Source organism: Squalius cephalus, assembly GCF_949319135.1.
Source record: "Squalius cephalus genome assembly, chromosome: 4".
NCBI classification, from domain to species: domain Eukaryota; kingdom Metazoa; phylum Chordata; class Actinopteri; order Cypriniformes; family Leuciscidae; genus Squalius; species Squalius cephalus.
Genome location: NC_137125.1, coordinates 50,386,738 through 50,406,742, shown reverse-complemented (window position 1 = coordinate 50,406,742; position 20,005 = coordinate 50,386,738). Strand labels below are relative to the sequence as shown.

Below are 20,005 nucleotides of genomic sequence, written 5' to 3'. Positions count from 1 at the left end.
GAGAAATAAAAAGAGAGCAATAAATCAATTATAACTTCAAATTCAACTATGAGGTCTGAGTTTCTCAAGGATAAAGTCTTACGTCGTAGTTGTGACCCTGAGGCGCCACTTGTTGTTGGTGCTTGGAGCCTCTCTTGCCCTGCGACAGGTTCATAGCATCCCTGGCCCAGTTGTCCACCAATTTGTGCAGCTCGTCTGTGAACATGCCCTTGCAGCTCTGGGACTGAGAGACGGGCGGTTGGTTTTGATTCTGACCAGTTCCCACCACCGTGTTGGTGCTGCTCGTCCCTGAGCGGAAAGGAAAAGAGGAAGAGAGAAGACTGTCGTAAAGATGAAGTCTCTCCAACGGATGTCACACTGAAATATCTGATACAATCTGAAGCCCACAGACTATATCAATGTGTACATGTATATTTTCATATACATTTCCTCTCATTAGTTTACATACACCTTATATAATCAAAATGTTTGATCTAAAAATAAGAGAGAAGATTTTTTATTTGATTAAGTTCGGCCCTGATAAAACTATTTGAAATAACAGATTTGAGAATCAAAAGTATGAGCTGCGATTTAAAATCTTGCATTCAAGTTAAACCTGGAAATAAACAAAGTGAAAAAAGAAAAAAAGAAAAAAAAAGTTACACTTTTGTGATTTTGATCATGTGAACTCGTTGTGAAATGCTTTTTTTAAATTTTATATCCAATGAAGCACAAGATGCTCTTTGGATCATCTCTAATCATGCTGGAAAGCATGATCGTCAGGTTTTACATGATCTTGTGGAGTTCATTAATATCAAAATACCTGTTCGGTAAAATATCAGGTTCTTCAGGACAAAAACATTTTCATTATATTTATCTCTTCCAATTTAAATAAATGCGAAACATATTACATATTATACAAAGGGTATGTAAATTTAAGAGCACAACTGTACATATAATGTCATGTGTATACAAAAACAAAAGTCATGGCAGTGAGGCCCTATCGAGCACCTGGGCGTCCGCTCTGAGGCTAAAGTGACACTTTTATCTCTCTGACTCCAGCCTGCAAAACAGGTCACGATGACAACATTAAAACACCATCTCTGGCTTTCCATCGGAGCAAAGAAAACAGTGCACCGCATCTGCCTGGACTTTATCATCATGCTTGCCATGGTTGTTTTTATTGCAACACAAGAGGGAGCAAAAGGGTGGTGAAATGGAAATGGATTCACCATGGAAATGTTCAACACTTACTATTTAGAGACTTAATGAGATAGTTGATTAGTACCATTAGCTAAACTAGTACAATGGTCAAAATCTTGTCAGCACATTAATATTTGTGAGAAGTATGAGTAAAAAAGCCTCTTTCTGAAGAACAAACCATAGCAATGAGGATTACGTGTTACATAATAATAATAATAAAAAAAGAAGCTAATTATTGAGCAGTTAATGCGAAGCAAAATGAAAAATGAGTGGAAATGCCTCAGCTTCTTCATAAGACACATCACTGTCATGACTAACAGATGACAGTCTTTACTCATGCACTGGTATTAGGTGATTGGTCCGTTTATCTATACATGTCTGTCAAGGAACATTTAAGAACATACTGTAAATCAAAAATGGAAAAAACACATCTTGCACAGTAAATTACAATGGGCACAAATGTCTTGCCAAATATCCAGGCAGCCAGCCGGCGACATAGATAAGACCTGTTAGGATGGTAAACACAGCCCCTCCAGAAAGCAGCAACAGAAAGACGACATTGCGCCAAGACTGAAGCACCAAAAGGTATTCTGGGTGATGTAGTTTACAGAAAGCCATGCTTAGAAAGATAGCTACTCCTTTTTCACCATGCTGGTGCTGATGCCAAAGCCAGTACCCGATTTGGCCCTGTTCCATGCATTTCCATTGAAGGATGCAAAAACTTGATCAAATGTGACAGTAAAGATACTTATAATGTTACAAAAGATTTTTTATTTCAAACCAATGCTGTTCTTGTGAACTTTCTATTCATCAAATAATCTTGAAATAATGTATTACTGTTTCCACAAAAATCTTATCAGCACAACTGTTTTCAACATTTAAAATAGGAAATGTTTCTTAAGCATCAAATCAGCATATAAGAATGATTTCTGAAAGCTCACGTGACACTGAAGCTTTGCCAACACAGGAATAAATAGCTTTTTAAAATATATTTAAAAAAAAAATTGTAATAACATTTCACAATATTACTGTATTTTTGATCAAATAAATGCAGCCTGTGTGAATATAAGGCTTCTTTTAATCATAATATATTGTGGATGTTAGAACATTCATAAAACTAGACCACTGGCCAAGCACCAGCACCACTTGCTGGAAAAGGAGTGAGGGAGAGGTGGAGGCTCCACACAGCTTGACTTCAGCACTTACTGGATGACTTCCATTCACTTTGTTCAATATGAATATGGGAGGATCTTGGATTCCTGGTTGTGAAAACCTACCTTTGTATGTGCAAAAATGTGAGCTGTACACCCTTAATATGGTAGCGTGTGCATTGGACAGTGATTAAGCCTTGTGCACAATGAGGGGGAAAATCAGCCAGGCCTCATTATACCCTTGTAATGGGTGAGAAGAGAAGCTCCATCCAAACAGGATGAGGTCGATGTGTAGTAAGCGGGATGAGTCTTAAGGGGATAAAGAAGAGTGCAGAAGGGAGTCTGGGGCTTCAAATTGGCTTGTGGATAATGGGATGAGTGCTCAGACGGGTCCATTTAGAGTGCATTAGTCTGATGCGGAGTGTGGCGTCGTCGCATGGCGAGTGCCACCGGTTTGAAAAAACATTTGCATGCATGTTCGATAAACAATTTCCGGTGGGAGACTCACAATCTCGTTTTCATGTGGAAACCAAATTTAGGGTGAGGTGTTTGTTTGATAAGGGTAATGTTTGAGTTTAATTTCAGAGCGAAAACACGTGACATGCCACACTTATAAAAAACATGAATGGGTCATCACAGGAAAGAAATGCTCAAGTCAGCCTGAGAGCTTAAGCAAGGAAACTAGCTTCAACAGGCCACAGGACATGAAGTGAGGGGTGATGACAGGAAAGAGAAGGAGGGAGGGAGTGGGAGGATGTAAAATAGAGAGATAATTACTACAGAGTTGGTTGCAGGGGCACACTTTTTTCACCATCTTCCCTGAAGCATGGAGAGAACGGTGAGATTGGAGAGAATCAGTGTTGCAGTAACTCCACGTCCAACACAGTGCATTATGGGAGTGTATCAGAACATGCTAGTCTAACACCTGATGGCTGTTACATTCATACTGTATTTCCAATAACAGTGAAGGTGGGGTGAGTGGAGGAAGGTTCTCATGTGGTTGTGACTACTGGGTCTGTGGTCAAAGCCAGTGATCAGGTGTATCCACATTGTGAGAGCTGCTAATAGAAGACAAGATTGCAAAGGAAGACTGTGCTGAGATGAGATGATGTGTGAAAGTACCTGAGCTGAGGGACGTGAAATAATTTTTTTTCTTTTAATAAAAAATAACTTAAAACAAGACTAAGGGAACATTCAGCAGATTGTAAAATAGATGTGGAGACTTGCCTAGAATGCCTTGAGCCTTAATTTTGAAAGTGGCTGTAATTATTCGAGGAAATGAGAATAGTAAGTTGCCGGTTCACACTGCATTTGTCAGAAAAGGAAGAGCCATGTTTCAGCAGATACATTGACGTGTCATTATTATTTGATCACACTATACGGCTAACACGTTACAATAAGGTTCAATTTGTATTTGTGTTACAGCAAGTATCATGAACTACTGTAACAATCAGTGTTACTGTTAACTAAAACTATTAAAAATCTATAATTTTCAGTAACAAATAAAGTTGAAATAAATGAAAATTCAAATATTAGATAAGTTTAAGTTGTAGTACAATTACTAAATCTTAAACTGAAAAAAATAAATAAAGCTAAACAGACATATTTAAAAAAAACTAATAAAAATGGCAAAAGTACATAAAACCGCTAAAAATTTAAACTACAAATATAAAAAAGCTAATTCAAAATATAAAAAATTACTTACTCTAAAATAACACTTCTTACAATAAACAATTTTTACACTTTTCCTTTGTGTGTGATGGGCAGACTCCAAATTCAGAATGCATTAAGCTAACTTGAGAACTGCTAACATACAAGCTTCGGGAAACTGTCAAATGCAGAATGTTATTAATCTTTTAAATTATTAGTAATTAATTTATCTTTAGAAATTTTGTTATTATGTGAAACCAAACTTGAGCATAAATGCAATGGAAAATATTAAAACTAATAAAACAAATGACAAAGTGTCCATCGTAAACGATTAGAAATAATTAAATTAGAAATAATTATTGGACCATAGGTTACACTAGTGCATTATTGGATATGAACGATAATAACTGTTTAGTGATGAATATAAGTTCTTTTTAAGATTCATGACACAATGTCTGAGATGATCAGCCAATCAGAAGGCTTGGCAGAATCAAGAACTAAATCACATGACATTGTAGGAAAGAGACAAAAGAAAAAGCGTTACACACAAAGAGCCAAGCAGGGCGTACTCAGAAAACGCGTCCTCCTGCCACCTGGTTTGAAGGTCACTCTCTCCGACCCACAGCTGAACTTTACACAGCCTGTGGTACAAAAAGAGGGAAAGAGAAAGAGAGAGATGGAAAAGAGCAAGAGACAGTGAGAGAGAGAGAGAGATAGAGAGAGAGAAAGAGATGGAGCAGATAGAAGAGAGAGAGAGATAAAGGAAACGTACACAAATACACAGTGAGAATGGTAACAGAGGTCAGTAAGCCATGAATTCCTGACAGATAGAGAGAGTGAAGGAGGTGAAGAAGGGGAGGAGTGGCCCTGGGTGGAAGAGCAGGGGAGGAGAAGCACCCCCTGGAGGCACAAGCATCAGCCCTGCAGCTTCATCCAAATCAAAGCGTGCGCTTTCTCAGAAGGGCAAAGCAAAGATTTCTACATTAAGATTTGATTAATCCTGAACCGCCAGAAATAGGGCCGATATACGAAACAACACAAAATTCACAAGAATGTTAGAGGGAAAAATAACACAATTTTAATGACCGCATTTAATAAGTTTTCTCCTCAAATTTGGAAGACTCACAGGAAGTAGGCCACAGTTGCTATGTGTTACTAAAACATCCAAAGTGACAAAGCCAACAGAGTATACTATGCAGGCATGTGATCAGCTAAAGACTAAAAAGAAGGAAACCTGACCTTCAAATGTAAAAAAATACATTTATCAAATTAAAAAAGATAAATATCTTCTTTTGCAATACATACTATTGTACTGTAAAATGCATTTTTTTTTTAGCATTTAATAACCATAATAATATATTATATTATAATACAATATATGTTTATAGTAAAAGTATTAATAGAATTGTTATTATTATTATTATTATTATTAATAATAACAATGTAAATAATTATCATTATTACCATTTTATTTTACTGAACAACAGTAAAATTACTAACATTTATGGCTGTCTTAATTTCTTTGTTTTCAAACATTACACCATTAACCTTTTATTTTGGCCGAAAGACCTTATCGCTTCTCTTTGTTGACAACAACAGATTTAAAAATGATTTTCATGATGAATGTTGCGTTCCTAAATGCAACTTATAAGCAACTCAAACACAGCACTTGCAGAGTAGCATTAAAGACATAGTTCACCCAAAAATGTAAATTCTGTCATCGTTTACTCACCCTTAAATTGTTCCAAACCTGTATAAATGTCTTTGTTCTGCTGAACACAAAGGAAGATATTTTGAAGACTGTTTGTAACCAAGCATATCTCGGACCCCATTGACTACCATACTATTATTTCCCCCTACTAGGACATTTATACAGGTTTGGAACAACTTGAGGGTGAGTAAACGATGACAGAATTTACATTTTTGGGTGAACTATCCCTTTAACTGTGAATCGAAACTGAAAACACAGTGCTGTTACAGTCCTCTGAAACATGCAGGGTGTCAGATTTTATAGGCTATTTATATAATTACATCACAACCATTGCGATTTGATGATCACACTTAGCCATATCATTTCAACTGGCAAGTAACACCGTTTCAACACCTATTTTTACTCACATTTGCCACTTTGAACCCTGGCAAACATGATAACGGTGTCCCACAGATGGCGGCGCAAGCTCATGCAGCGCTGTCAGGAGAAATCCGTGCATGGAATAAATGTATTAGAAAATGTGACATTTTGCAGTTTATTTAGTCATTAAAGGCCATTTCACGATTTCAATCATCATACAGTAACCAGCACACCCCCACCTAACCCCCATGACCACCACCACAAAACCATTTTTTCTCTCGGATTTACGCAATTCACGTGTGTCACTTTTCAGGGTGGAAAATACGGATATCCGTATAAAACGGGGGGGGGGGGGGGGGGGGGGGGGGGGAAATAACACATCCCTGATTATGGTTTTTAGGAATGAGTGATATAAGAGTTGAAATTAGTTATATACACCATATTTTGGGGATAAATTTGCAAGGAGGAGGGCAAAGCACCAACAGCTGTCCCTTGTTTCAAAATCAAGCAAATGCTTAACATTTTTAACTAAAAACAGAGAAACCTGACCTGTTTTTTAAAAAAAAAAAGGTCCACAAAACAGTATTTTTAATTTATATATTTAAATTACATGTAAAAAAAATACTTTTATAAATATATTTTATTGCAATTACAATAAATTATTCATTTATCTCAATAGTTAATCTCAATAATTGCAATAGTTAAATTATGGTTTAAAAGTTTTATATTGCGATTTGCATAAAAACGTGCATAGTGGGCTATTGTTATCGACGAAAAATGAGAATGTTGTGAGAATGGTTTTTTTCTGTTTATTGCCAACCCATAATGTCACTTTATCATTTTACTTGGTGTTAAAAAAAGCAGAGGGGCTGTGATGTGTTTCTTTATTTTTACCTTGCGAGGTGACACACAGACTGGGCGCAGAGAGCGTGGCGTCACTGGTGTACGCGGAGCACAGGTTCTCATTAGAGGGGGAGGGCTTGAAGGATTGGAGCAGAGGGCTACTCCCCCCATCTATCATCCCCCCAGGGCCCAGGAAGGCCTGCTGGGGAGGGTACACGGAGGGAGCACTCTGCGCTGATAAAGTGCTGGTTGCTGTAAGACCACACACACAAAAACATATAGAAGTGCTGATCAGAGCCAGGACACAAGACGCAAACACAGATTTGAAGTTGCTGGAACCAGATTCACAAAGATTTTCTGAAGAAAGAAGTTCAGAAAGTTTATACAAAGTTCTAAGAAGAAGAACACTAGAACCCTTATGTAAACAGGTTGTGTGCTGCGTACGCCCAATTAATTACGCTGACACCATAAATGTGCAAATATGAACGTTAGCCCAGGGTTTAAGAACGTACAGTGTGAAATGTCAGTGTATGAATAACCAGGATTAATTGGTAACTCTGGGTAAATTATCAGCAGTGTGAAATGTGAAGCAAGATAAACCAGAATTCTGTTTACCCGGGGACCCAGGATTAACTATTTCAAGTGTGAAAAGCCCTATTGGAGACTATCCTAACTTTAACCCTTAAACAGGCAACATGCACCACAGGATACAAAGTCTTTAATCTCTTGTAGGAGGCATGGGAAAGAAATTTTCATCCAATTCTGTTATCATTATCATAGTTGAGTCTGTTTGGAGTATGTGGGTCACATGACTTGGTTCAGTAGAAATCTCGTTCCAGGGCTGGGGCCCTTAGGGAAGATCCTTATATGCCCTCCTGGCCTCTGGGCCCCCCCGTACACAGTCCCTCTTCTCAATCTATGTATTTTGAGTTAAAAAATTGTGCAAATATTAATATTCATATTCACGCTTAGTTAACTACATCTTTGCATTTTTTAACTAGATATTTTATTGCAGGTTTTTCACACAGCTCATTTTATGATCTAACAGGGATGTCCAACCCTGTTCCTGGAGGGCTTCTGTCCTGCAGAGTTTAGCTCCAACCCTGATCAAACAAACCTGAAAAATTTAACCAAAGTCTACAGGATTACTTAGAAAATTATATTTTGTATCTATATTGCATTATACGATTGATTAGGGATGGCGCTTAACCCTGAGGGCAGTGGACCTCAAGGGCTAGAGTTTCCCACCCCTGAGGTTGAAGACGAAATGGTTTATCAGTGAAAAAATACAAGAAATGTGTATGCCTCAATTTTAGGACACTTAGACTTGTCATACATGCAGTATAGTTTGCATATTACTTTTTTTTTTTTTGCAGTGAATAAATCATAGAAATATTGGTTACACTTTACTTTAAGGTGTCATTGTTACAGTGTAATTATATATTTAAGTAATGAGTAATATTAAGCAACTACATGTACTTACTATAGGGTTAGGGTAGGTTTAGGATTTGGTTGAGGGTTAGTTGCATGTAATTATGCATCAGTTACTGTTATTACTATGGTAAGTACATGTAACATATGTAACAAGGACACTGTAAAATAAAGTGTTATATAAATTAAATAAATTAATGACTTGGCTTTTTTATACCCTAATAGGGCAACGTATCCTGGGAGATACAACTCATAAAATCCAAAATGTATCAAATATTTCAAAAACTCCTTTGTATATGTTTGACTTAAGTCCAGATGATATAATGAAATGATTGCTGATAATGTTCCACTCTTGCCTGTTTAAGGGTTAACAGGTTATTTACAAAGAAAATTATTTTATGGAATTTAAATTCTCTCTTTAAGGTTTCTTTTTACTAAAAAAGATAAGAACGATCTTAACAATATTTTGTATTCCCAAAAAACATTGTCAATTGATCTGCACAAAAAGGCTAAATGAAACAAGTGAATACCTGGCTGTACAGGACTCTTGCTGCCCTGGGAGCTACCGCGGCTGGATTTGCTGCTTTTGCTCTTGGTGGGACGTCGTCTACGGCCAGCTGGGTTCACCACGGGTGGATTGACCATGGCGGGTGGAACTTTGCCCAATCGGGCAAAAAGAGAATCAATCTCGGCCTTCTGCCGAGTGTACAGGGCCTGACTCTCTATCATGTGCCTGGGAGAAAAACATGGAAAGCACAATTACACTGCATATCTTTCGCCTAGGTTACACCGTCCCAGTTCCTGTTACAATGTCTAAATCAAAAACAAACATACTTCTCCCTCAGCTTGTTGACTTCTCTCTTAAAATCATCATCTTCAAACTCAGAGTCATTGTCACTGCTGAAGTAGGAGCTGACAGAGTTGTTGAGGCTCCCGGGACTCTGGGCTGGACCGTTGCCCATGGCTGGATGGGCTTGAGGTGCTGGCTGGGGTTCTGGGGGTTGTAAGCTAGCTATTGGAGCCTCGTCCTGTGCGCTGCTCACTGAGAAACGCCCCACCTTCGTGTCCGTTTTGGTGGTAACCTGGAAACGGCCAATGGTGGTGGGCTGAGGGTGGGTTGCCATCTGGTTGGGAAGAGCAGGGAGGCCGTCGACAACATCTGCTCTCGTGTCTCTGAGGGGAGAGGAGGTCCGGTGCAGTGTGTTTTCAGGGCTAGAGAGAGGGGAGGATGATGATGAAGAGGAGGTGGTGGTGGAGGAAGACGACGTGGAAGATGAGTCAAAGGAGCCTGTGTGAGCTTGCGAGGCGTTCTCATCAGGAGCCACTGACACCTGAACGAGAGAGAGAACAAGAGTGTCATACACAAACACCATGACAAACACTATTTATACCATAAAATATTATGCATTGACACTATTGTGTGAGAAATGAACTGAGCTGGACGATGACATCACTGTTTTTCTGTAGAACTGCTTTATAGATGAAATTAACTGATTTAATAATTAATGATCTTTACAATGTAACTGAATTAACACTGACTTTAGCTGAACAATGACACTATTTTCTTTTAGAGCTGCTGTGCAGCTGAAATGAACTGTTTGCATCATTGAATCAGTTTTCACTGTAAAGCTGCTTTGAAACCTGCTTTGTATAAAGCGCTATATAAATAAAGGTGACTTGACTTGACTATGAACATCCCATTCCTGTCATCACATTGCGAATGCAAAGTACCTGGAATCGTCCCAGTTTGTATCCTCCTACTGTAGGTGCAGATGCTTGCTCATCATCCAGAGAAAACGGAACTGAAATGGTATCATCATTAATAAGCAGAGTTGAAGCTTTTTTGCTAGCTGTTGTGCATTTAAATAACAGGTAAAAGTAAAGTAAAACCTCAGCACATACCTGGCTGTCCTCCAGGTGGCATCCCAGAAAGAGATGACTACAGGTAAGAAAAAGATGTGAATCAGAATACAGACATGTAAATAAAGCACAATATAAATGATTTAATTATTCAAAATGTATTTAAAAAGGAATAATTTAAATGACCATTGTAAAGAAATATTAAATAGTGTACATGTATATAAATATCTCTCTTAATTTAGTTGCATATATATATAGTAAAAAGGGTCATTAAAAAGGGTCATTTTAAATTATTTATATCAATTATTCCTCTTGAAGCAAAAAGTTACATGCTTTCTCTGTTACACTTAAAGGGATAGTTCAGGATTTTAGACATGAATCTCTATAGCTTCCCCATAAGCAGTGTGGTGCATTGACCATGACTTACCCCCGACAGCGTCCTGTGAGCCGAGCTCAGGTCCAGTTTTGGTCAAGATGAAATTAGTCCGGCAAGTTTGCTGGGGTCACGGCAATAAAGCTTTTTTCTTCTCAAATCAATATGTGTTCAAAAGAGTGATATATTTGCAGCACAAAACCGCTGTCTATGGAGAGGTCAGACCTCGTAATGGCTTGGCACTATTTTCTTCCCCGTCATATCACTGCGCGCTGCCGCTACCTACAGCCAGCTGGGAGCTGCGCAGGCGCACACCACTTTTTCAGTTGTTCGGCAGTGTTTACAGCAGTGTTTACGTGCTCAGAACAGCTACACGAACGAGCTAACATAGCTACTCACCAAGAGCGATCAGTTTGTACAAGCTTTGTGGCTCCAGCTTCAACTTGTTCAACTTCTCTGTCCATCCTCTCTCTTTCTGTCCTTTCTAACTCCATCTGGCGTAACTCGTCATCTGTGTATTCAGGTTCGTAAAGATATCCTTTTGGCTGTGTGTCGAAGTCAATGTTGTCATCGTCGCTGCTGTAGTCAGACATGTTATCGTTCTCTTTACGAGCTGTAAACAAAGTGACACGTGCGCGGCTCCCAGCTGGCTGTAGGTAGCGGCAGCGCGCAGTGATATGACGGGGAAGAAAATAGTGCCAAGCCATTACGAGGTCTGACCTCTCCATAGACAGCGGTTTTGTGCTGCAAATATATCACTCTTTTGAACACATATTGATTTGAGAAGAAAAAAGCTTTATTGCCGTGACCCCAGCAAACTTGCCGGACTAATTTCATCTTGACCAAAACTGGACCGGAGCTCGGCTCACAGGACGCTGTCGGGGGTAAGTCATGGTCAATGCACCACACTGCTTATGGGGAAGCTATAGAGATTCATGTCTAAAATCCTGAACTATCCCTTTAAGATTTGAGGAGGTAATTCTCTGGTTTATTGCTGTATTTGATTTAAAAAACACTTCTTTTATCTGTTCTTTGTGTATGGAAAGTTCCCGTGCCAAAGTTTAACTGCAATAAATTAAATCAGACAGATCCGACACTTAATACACGTGTGCTGGTGTTTTTCGGCCAGTCCCCTGTTGGTGTGCGTGTACCTGGTGCGTGACATTGCTGATTGCGACGGTCTCTGGACTCAGTGCCCGTCTCAGCTGGGCATCTAGATCCTCCAGGGGCTGCTGGGACTAAATAATCCATTTCAGCAATTAGTCAGGTTCACTTAGCCCCAAGAAATATACACGCACACGGGCTCGTACAAACACTTATTACTCATGGCAAGTGCACACAAATACAGCAGGGGAACTGTGTATCTAATTAATTTCTGCATGAGACAATCTCTTACAGTAAGTAAAGGGTCAGATGACCACTGCCTGGAAGAACTGAATGCTTTTAATCCAAGCTGAGGCTTCCTTTCATGTTCCACATGAAATGGAGAGTAAATCCTTTAATTGGCCCACGCTCTGCGGTTCCTGAAATGTTTTGTTCAGGTTGGCTCGCGGCAGAGTGCCTTCACAGTAAGTTTTCAATTCAAAAGTGATGGATGAAAAATATTGCATCAAATTTACCGGATTAGAAAAAGTCTCTTAGATTTAATATGAATCGCCTTAAGCAGAAGGGAAGGACTTTCTTTGAGTTTGACGTGAATGCAAGCAGGGTTCAATTTGGAGCGAGGAAAATATATGTTATATAACATCTTAATTACTTTGATTAATCGAGAATAGACTGAAATCGAAATTCATCCACAACATGCTAAAAGATCAAAATTACATGATAAAAATTTAGGGGTGATTGTTTGATTAGAGCCACTTTTGATTACTTGAAATCCTCAAAAATTTTATTACAAAAGGAAAATTCTGAAAAGTCAGAAAATCTGGGTAGAGGACAAGTTAAAACCAAACCAAAGGTCAAAATTAACATGTACACATGTAAAAATAAGGAAATTAATTAAAGAGACAATACAAAAAGTTTAAAGCAAATGTAATCTACTCAATTAAACTACAATGACTGATATTGTAAAACAGTTTTTTCTTTCAAATCTTACAAGGGGACAGAAAAGCACCGCCCTTTATATTCCCTTTACCTTTCATAAAATAATTATTATTAACAAATGAGTTTGCTGTTTTTATTATAGTAAAATAAATAAAACCAGAACATTAGACAAAACACACTGAAAATGTTTCATGTCTGATGTTGTTTTCTTAAAACCACATCTTTCCCGTTCTCCACCCGTCTACGGCAGAGGAAAAGAGAAAGAGCAGCAAGTCAGAGTTAATGAGCGTCACATGTCATGCTCCTAACAGGCCTCAAAGGAAAGCTATGCCATGCAGTGGTTTGATTCTTATGTGATTAAAAATCTTCACTCATGCTCTGCGTGTTTTACAGGAATGAAACTATATAAAAACAGAGTGAGACAGAAAGAGAAAGAAGAAAAGGGCACCTGAGTTAAACAAGGTCCTGGGAAGGGTGGTAGGTGCTCTGTGGGCGGCGTGCCAGCCTGATCTGGGCCGACAGGCAACACCTAATGAATGAAGACGGAAGAGAAACTAAAGCACTGTAAAGAACGAGAGCTGGCAGAGGTGCCGATGAACCGCCACAAGCAGCCTAAGACTGTGTTATGCTTGGGAATTATTCAAAGCTGTACACAAAATATGACTAAAGCTTGGTTGTAATATTACAGAAAAGTGTCAGTTGAGTTATAAAGCATTCATGTAGGATTACTATGTCATGCATTTTGTCAGTCATGAAACTCAACAGCCATGCAGAAATTGGGTTTAAAAACACTACAAAATCATCCAGTTTTTCTATACAGTAGTTAGAGGGTTGAGAGAAAGAGGTTAAATGTGATGTTAAAAACAAGAAAAGTGTTTTAACCATGTACCATGATGTAAAACTTGAGCTTATTTGGATTGTCACATTATTTTTATGACTGTTGATCAACCGGTCACTCACCGGTAGTCTTGATAGAGGCGCTTTGGATGGAGTCGTCTGACTGTAGCCGACTGGGGTGGAGCCATTGCCCATGGAGGTCATTGGAGAGCCCGTGGGCTGACCGGAGGAGTTGAGGGGTAAACTAGAGGGAGGGAGAGGGGTGCCACTTGGGGTGGAACAGGCAGTTGGAGAGGAGGTGCCAGGGACACTTGGGGCCGCTAAGGGGTCAGATGTGACATCAGACTGGGCAGAGGGCAGACCAGAGCCCAGGTCCATGAAGAGTGACCGCAGCTTCTTATCCAGAGCCTGGATGTCATCGACGCCTTTACCCTGCGGGTCACTGTCACATTCCACACTTTGTGTGTGACTCTGATTGGCCACGGTGGAGGTCTGAGGCTGGCTGTGCACAGGTGTCAGAGCTCCAGAGATGGGAGTAACAGTGTCGGGGATGGTGGATGGTGCAAGCTGCGGCGTCTGGATGGCTGCTGAAGTGAGCTGAGCTGAAGTGGAGGGGATGGATGGCTGTTCGCCACTGCCACATCCCATAGGAGCCGCAGGGTGAGTGAGAGGGGCAGCAGTACTAGCAGGTACAGGCATTGAGACTGAGGTCTGGGGGAATGATGCGGCGGCAGGAACAGGTGGCATTGGCAGAGAGGAAGGGGTGGAAATAACACTGATGATGGCAGGTACAACCTGACTTTGAGCCAGGGGGATTTGTGAATGGGATGGAGGGGAAGCGACGACAGAGGTGGGAAGGGCAGGAGGAGGAGACGATGACCCCGGAGGGTTTATGGAGACAGAGGGTAGAGATGGTGAAGCGGTCGCTTCAGAAGACACTGGGGGAGGGACAACCGCGGCGGTGCTAGAGGGCAAGGGTGTTGCGGCAGGAACCAGAGGGGGCATGGAGACATGGAGCATTGGTGGCGCAGTGCTGGGACCCGGGTCGAACCGGCCTTGACGCATCTCAGAGAATGCCTGCTGCAGACTGACTGCAGACGCAGACACAGAAAGCCCCAAGACAGGCACTGCAACTGACACAGCTGATAAGGAATAGAAATTCAAGACAAAAATGAGTATGTGGTTACATAATTTGTCTAGGCTATTTGTATTGGGTATGAGAGCAGACATTATAGTAAGAGACAATCAAAAAGGGATTCTACACTGTAATACACTGTACAAATGTATTATTCAGTATTTTTATAAGAATCAATAAAAACTGCAAATCTAAAAAAACAAGATACATCTAATGGATATTATGCCTTTTTTTTACAATTTAACCTGTATAAGTATATTTTACATATTAAACTCACAGGATAAAGGTTCTTCCCGAAGAGGGATTGTGGGTGGGGGTACACTAAAGAACTGATCCTTCAGTCTGGATTCAGGCACTGGACTGACGATAAACCTGCGGCCTGCGGAGTGCACCACCTGGGCGGCTGAACTAGGCGCCACACCTGGGAGAAAAAGTGGAGGAGAGAAGACCTCAGTACTGACACATCATTAACAGGGGACATCAACTTGCTTTACATGCTGAGACATGAGTAAGCTCTACCTTGTGGCACTGATGTGGTGGGCATATGCTGCTCGTGATCACTGACCATCTGTAAGATATTGTTAACTGTGATGTTACAATTTCAAAAAAATAATTTATAAAAGATAGAGTACAAAGTGATGTCCTATTGCTCTGTTTAAATAGCAATAAAAAAAGATTTGACGTTTCACTTATTACATATGACAAATATTAAATATTATCTAACATAAAACGGACATATCATGAAAAGTAGCTATTTTTAAACACATGTTTAATTTCATGCTAGAAAATAACAAAAATCACCCCAAAATTTGCCTTGTACAAAATAAATGTAAATAAAAAAGCACATAAACTGAAATAATTAATCTAACCATTTTGTTGATCATATTTTGATATTTGATTTCACTAAAACATTGATGAAAAATGATAAAAAAAATAGTTTTTTTTTAATACCCAATTTGTATACATGGTCTTCCATGCAAGCTTTTCTATACTTTCTGCAAATGGCAATTTTATTCACTGCTAGGCATGGAAATACTGGGTGTAAAACTATAGGCTGTGAAGCTTTTTAGAAGGACGTACCTGGCTGCGCTCTCTCTCCACACCTTTCTCATCGGCTGTTTCTATGACCTCTCGGATCTGATCAATGAAGGACTCACGCTCGGTCTCTAGAATGAACTCACTTTGTACCTAACATGAAGGAAATAATACCTCTTATTAATGAGTTTTGGCAGTACAAAGTGTATTTTGGCAACAGAAATATTTTATTCAACACCAGCTTTTTGTCACATAGATCAAGATCAAAAGAAATAATTTAATTAGCATATCTGGTCAGTAATAAAAGCATGCAGGGATGGTGTTTCAAGTTACCATTATCTGTGCAATTTCCTCTGGGTTATCGCCATCGAGATCAAACTTGAAAGTCACCATTTTCCTGTTGTGCGTTTCTAATTGACACTCTGCAACTCTATCGCCCATGCTGGAGATCTGAAACAAACATGAGAGATGTCTTTAGTTTTTCCACCACCATCAAAACCAATAAAGGAACAATAAAAGAAAAATGTCAATGCATTGGACGTACATTAAGTACATTGAGCTTGGGCTTAGAGGTCTTTTCATGGCGTGAACGGCTGCGAACAGATCTGCGCTGGTGACGTTTGGCAGAACGACCCTCATGCCTGCCACCCGTTACGCCTTCATTGCCATCACTGAGTCCAGATGCCACATCAGAATGACAGCTAAGGGGGAAAAAAGAAATTAAAACACAAAATGACTTCAGTAATACAGCCCAATGTATTCTGGATCTATTGTACTGCATTTTGCACTGTTAAATAGTAATTCTTACCTCTCCACAGCAGGAGTTTGGAGTTGTGACAGCTCGGTTGTCAAAGTCTGAGAGACGCTATGAGATGTCTGGAACAGCAAACAGCAAAAACAAAAGGAATTATAATAGAAAGAGACAAACAAACAATCAAATGATAAAAGACGAAATAACAAAATGCATGTCTAAATAAAAAGCACAACTGCTTCAGGCAAAGCCTGAATGTTTTTTATTGTGTTTTCTAAAAAAATAGGTCTTATTTCACAGCCAAGAAAAGAAAGGACGCTGTGTGAAGACAGCTTAGCAGCTATGCTTCACAGACAGACAGAGATAACAAGAAGTATGAAATGTCAACACAAAAGCTTTTCCTATAAAGCAAGCAAAAACTGCCTGCACTGATGCGTTTGGGGCCAGTTCGGTCCGATCCAGGTACCTGCACTGGGGTGTTGGCTGGCAAACATGGATGTTCAGTTGGGGAGGGGACTGTGGCCACATGGATGGTTGGCACAGGTGTCACTAGAGGCGGTACCAATTGGGGTAGATGGGGCAGCAGCACTGACGGGGACACGGCTGGCGCAGACACGGCTGCCGGGCACATCAGCGCTTCAGGCACTGGTTGCTGCGGAAACGGGGCAACTGCTATAGTTGGCAAGCCGAGAGCCGCACTGCAAAGCTGAAGGGGGGTAGGAGAGGGGTAGCTGGGTCAGATCAGTGGTTGGGAATATGGAGACCGAGGGAAATACGTCTGCAAGCACCGACCGGTGAAGATGGAGACGGCAAGGCCAGTTTACGTGTGATAGGAGCGATGTCTTAATAAACCGCAGGAAAACAATCACGAGATCAGACCACATGACATAGACATGCCACAGGGTGAACGGAGGATCACAACAACCGCAAGCTAAACACACATGAAAAACAAAGTATAATTTTAGTGCCAAACGGTTATTAGATTAAGTTAGGAGTGGCTCCTCTCTTAGTGCCTATAAACGCTGTCACTGTCAACAACACACTCAAAACAAAATCCAAATCCAACACCACATCAAATATATATAACCCAATTTAGTTATTTGCGACTGAAGTAGATCAACCATAAGTAAACAACTTTTTTTGTGCCACTACAGTGTATCTGCACTTTCAGCTAAAGGGAAAACAACTGATCTGCACTAAACATTGGGAACCAAAGAGAGGGACTCATCTCACTACCAAGCAACTGACAACCATGCAACAAACAGGCAGAAACATGCCAGAAAACATCAATCAAACAAGCAAGCAGAGCTGAGGCACTTCAGTAAGAGACAGCCAAAGTGTTTCGACACATAAAAAGAGGGAAAGTAAAACAGAAAGAAGAAAAACTTCTGCGCAGTAATTTACCATATTTAAAGGTTTTTGAACATGAATGCATACAGAACCTAATTTACTTCTCTACAAATGTGATTTGTAATGTTTCAGAGAGCAGAAATATATATATATATATAGAAATATATATAAATAATATAATAATACATATTATACATTAAATATATGTTTATATAATATATATATGTACGTATAATATATGTACATAATAATATGTTTCAGTAGTAATGTAAAATAATACATTTTGAAAGAATAAACATTTCAGATATTGTTCCAGAAGAAATGTTTTAACTTCTCTGTTTTCTCATGTCATATAAAATTGAATTAAGATGATTTAATTTTATTTTATGTTGGCTTCTATCTTGATTTTCTCACAACACATTTGAGTGTACCTGTGTTGGCTGGGGGCCGGGCTGGACCTGCGTCTGAGAGCTGCTCTGAACTACACTGCTGGGAGGCTGTTGGGGTAGCGAGACACCTGGTTGGGATGTCAGCACCAGAGAGGCCTGTTGCGGAACAGCAGCCTAAAAAGAGAATAAGCATTCTCACATGAAGCATTTACTTCACCTCTTGATATTAGGCTCGGAGGCTCTTTGGAAACACCAAGTCTTGGAAAACGAGTACATTTTAGGATCACATGAAGTCTGGTCTCAACCAACTCATCCCACCAGCTCATCATGTGGCTTAAAGGAAAGTACTAGGTTGAAATTAAGTCTATAAACAGCATGCCCTAGACAGAAAATAATTTTGACTCATCCTTTAGTTTGTAAAAACGAACAAAACATTTACATTTTCATTCACAGCAATGCACTTGACATGCAAGTCAATGGAGAAAGGCATTACACATGAGAGTAATCCAGTAACACATAAAGTGTTCAGCCGCCTAGAACATCATTTCCAACACTAAAATAAACACTTACAAAAACCCTCCGGAATGTCTTGCCCCATAGACTTTCATTGTAAACAAGTGCATTACTGCAAATTAGATTTTTGTCTTCACAATCTAAAGGACAAAACTATGGTCTGTGGTAATCATCAACAGATGCTGTTCATATTGCTAAAACTAGAGCATTTCTATATATTTATATATATAAAAAAAAAAACCTTTGAAACACTTACCTTTGGAGACCTACTCAACATATAAACACTAAATCTTAATTTAAATTAAATTACTACACTAACTGATCTTGATCTGGGTCTTCAAGATGTGATAATACTCACATCGACAAGCTTCCTTTCCAAGCCTTAATGAACTACATTTTATTTTAAATACCTCATTATGCAATAATGAAATGACAAAACTAAAGAGGGCAAGGCAAAGAGTTCAAAAAGAAAGGTCAGTAAATGTGAGAAAGAGGGAGAGAGAAAAAGTAAAAGAAGCAGAGAGAGAAAGAGAGCGAAAGAGAGGAATGGGGTTTTTCTCTACCTGCGAAGGGAGTGCTTGGACGTAGTAAACTCCATACTATAAGAAACAAATACAACACAGCATAAGAGAAAGCCACCTCTGATGTCCACAGCTTTCACACGCAGGAGAGAATCCAGAGAGATTCAAACCAACAAAAATAAAACTCAAAAAGGTCTCTTGGCCAATATTGAAGCTCCATTTATGCTAATGAAAGGGGGGAAGGTGATTCTGATTGGTCAGACACGTTGATCTTACCTGTTGAGAAGCAGAAGCGGCTGTTGGGGTGCTGCAGGAAACCATAGACATGGCACTTGTAGACTGAGAGATGGGGACCTGCACCTGTTACGAATATGAAGAGGAATATGGAGGCAGGCGAGAAAGTGAGAGAGAAACAGAGAGAGAAAGAGATATGGCAGTGGTGGAGAGGTGAAAAAAAAAAAAAAAAAAGACAAAGTCAAAACATGTTGGTGGCTACAGTAAAAACAAAAAATTACTTTCAAATACTTACCATTCATACACAAAATGTGAACACTCCGAGCAATGCACTCAGGTCACTATTCACTTTTTGTGTATGCCTCTCACATCTCATGATTAAACAAACAAACAAACATCAGGTGTTAGCCGGGGAGTGAGTAGGCTTCATGCATGTGACTCTACATGATTCTGTAACTTGGGTGAATGTTATAAAAAAAAAAAATGCTCAGGGAAGCATATGGAGTTGTTTGTATAACCAAGGAAGCGTCTGATAAAATAGACCTGACCACTAACACTGCTTGATTTGACCACTTTCCCCTCCACACGGAGAGTTTCAACAGAAGCAACCCTTAGAAAGCTACAAGTATACTTGTC

At 39.6% G+C, this 20,005-nt stretch overlaps 1 protein-coding gene across 16 annotated transcripts in view; it reads right to left on the bottom strand.

The window, feature by feature from the left end:
• Positions 1 to 20,005, bottom strand: part of wnk1b (WNK lysine deficient protein kinase 1b) — a 78,239-nt gene that overhangs the window by 3,445 nt on the left and 54,789 nt on the right. For 2 of the 16 annotated variants that reach the window (XM_079870240.1, XM_079870245.1), the window contains 21 exons: positions 19,412 to 19,495; positions 19,178 to 19,213; positions 18,144 to 18,275; positions 16,829 to 17,068; positions 16,420 to 16,487; positions 16,156 to 16,312; positions 15,945 to 16,061; positions 15,657 to 15,764; positions 15,096 to 15,144; positions 14,854 to 14,997; positions 13,565 to 14,583; positions 13,053 to 13,133; positions 11,713 to 11,799; positions 10,231 to 10,267; positions 10,060 to 10,130; positions 9,163 to 9,659; positions 8,859 to 9,061; positions 6,949 to 7,149; positions 4,532 to 4,624; positions 3,111 to 3,152; positions 83 to 288 (listed from right to left, as the gene is read on the bottom strand). In XM_079870240.1, the coding sequence (XP_079726366.1) occupies positions 83 to 288; positions 3,111 to 3,152; positions 4,532 to 4,624; positions 6,949 to 7,149; positions 8,859 to 9,061; positions 9,163 to 9,659; positions 10,060 to 10,130; positions 10,231 to 10,267; positions 11,713 to 11,799; positions 13,053 to 13,133; positions 13,565 to 14,583; positions 14,854 to 14,997; positions 15,096 to 15,144; positions 15,657 to 15,764; positions 15,945 to 16,061; positions 16,156 to 16,312; positions 16,420 to 16,487; positions 16,829 to 17,068; positions 18,144 to 18,275; positions 19,178 to 19,213; positions 19,412 to 19,495 (3,672 nt within the window). Of the gene's footprint in view, positions 1 to 82; positions 289 to 990; positions 1,043 to 3,110; positions 3,153 to 4,531; positions 4,625 to 6,948; positions 7,150 to 8,858; positions 9,062 to 9,162; positions 9,660 to 10,059; positions 10,131 to 10,230; positions 10,268 to 11,712; positions 11,800 to 13,052; positions 13,134 to 13,564; positions 14,584 to 14,853; positions 14,998 to 15,095; positions 15,145 to 15,656; positions 15,765 to 15,944; positions 16,062 to 16,155; positions 16,313 to 16,419; positions 16,488 to 16,828; positions 17,069 to 18,143; positions 18,276 to 19,177; positions 19,214 to 19,411; positions 19,496 to 20,005 lie in introns of all 16 variants that reach the window. The other 14 variants (XM_079870247.1, XM_079870246.1, XM_079870254.1 and 11 more) reach the window with 13 other exon arrangements.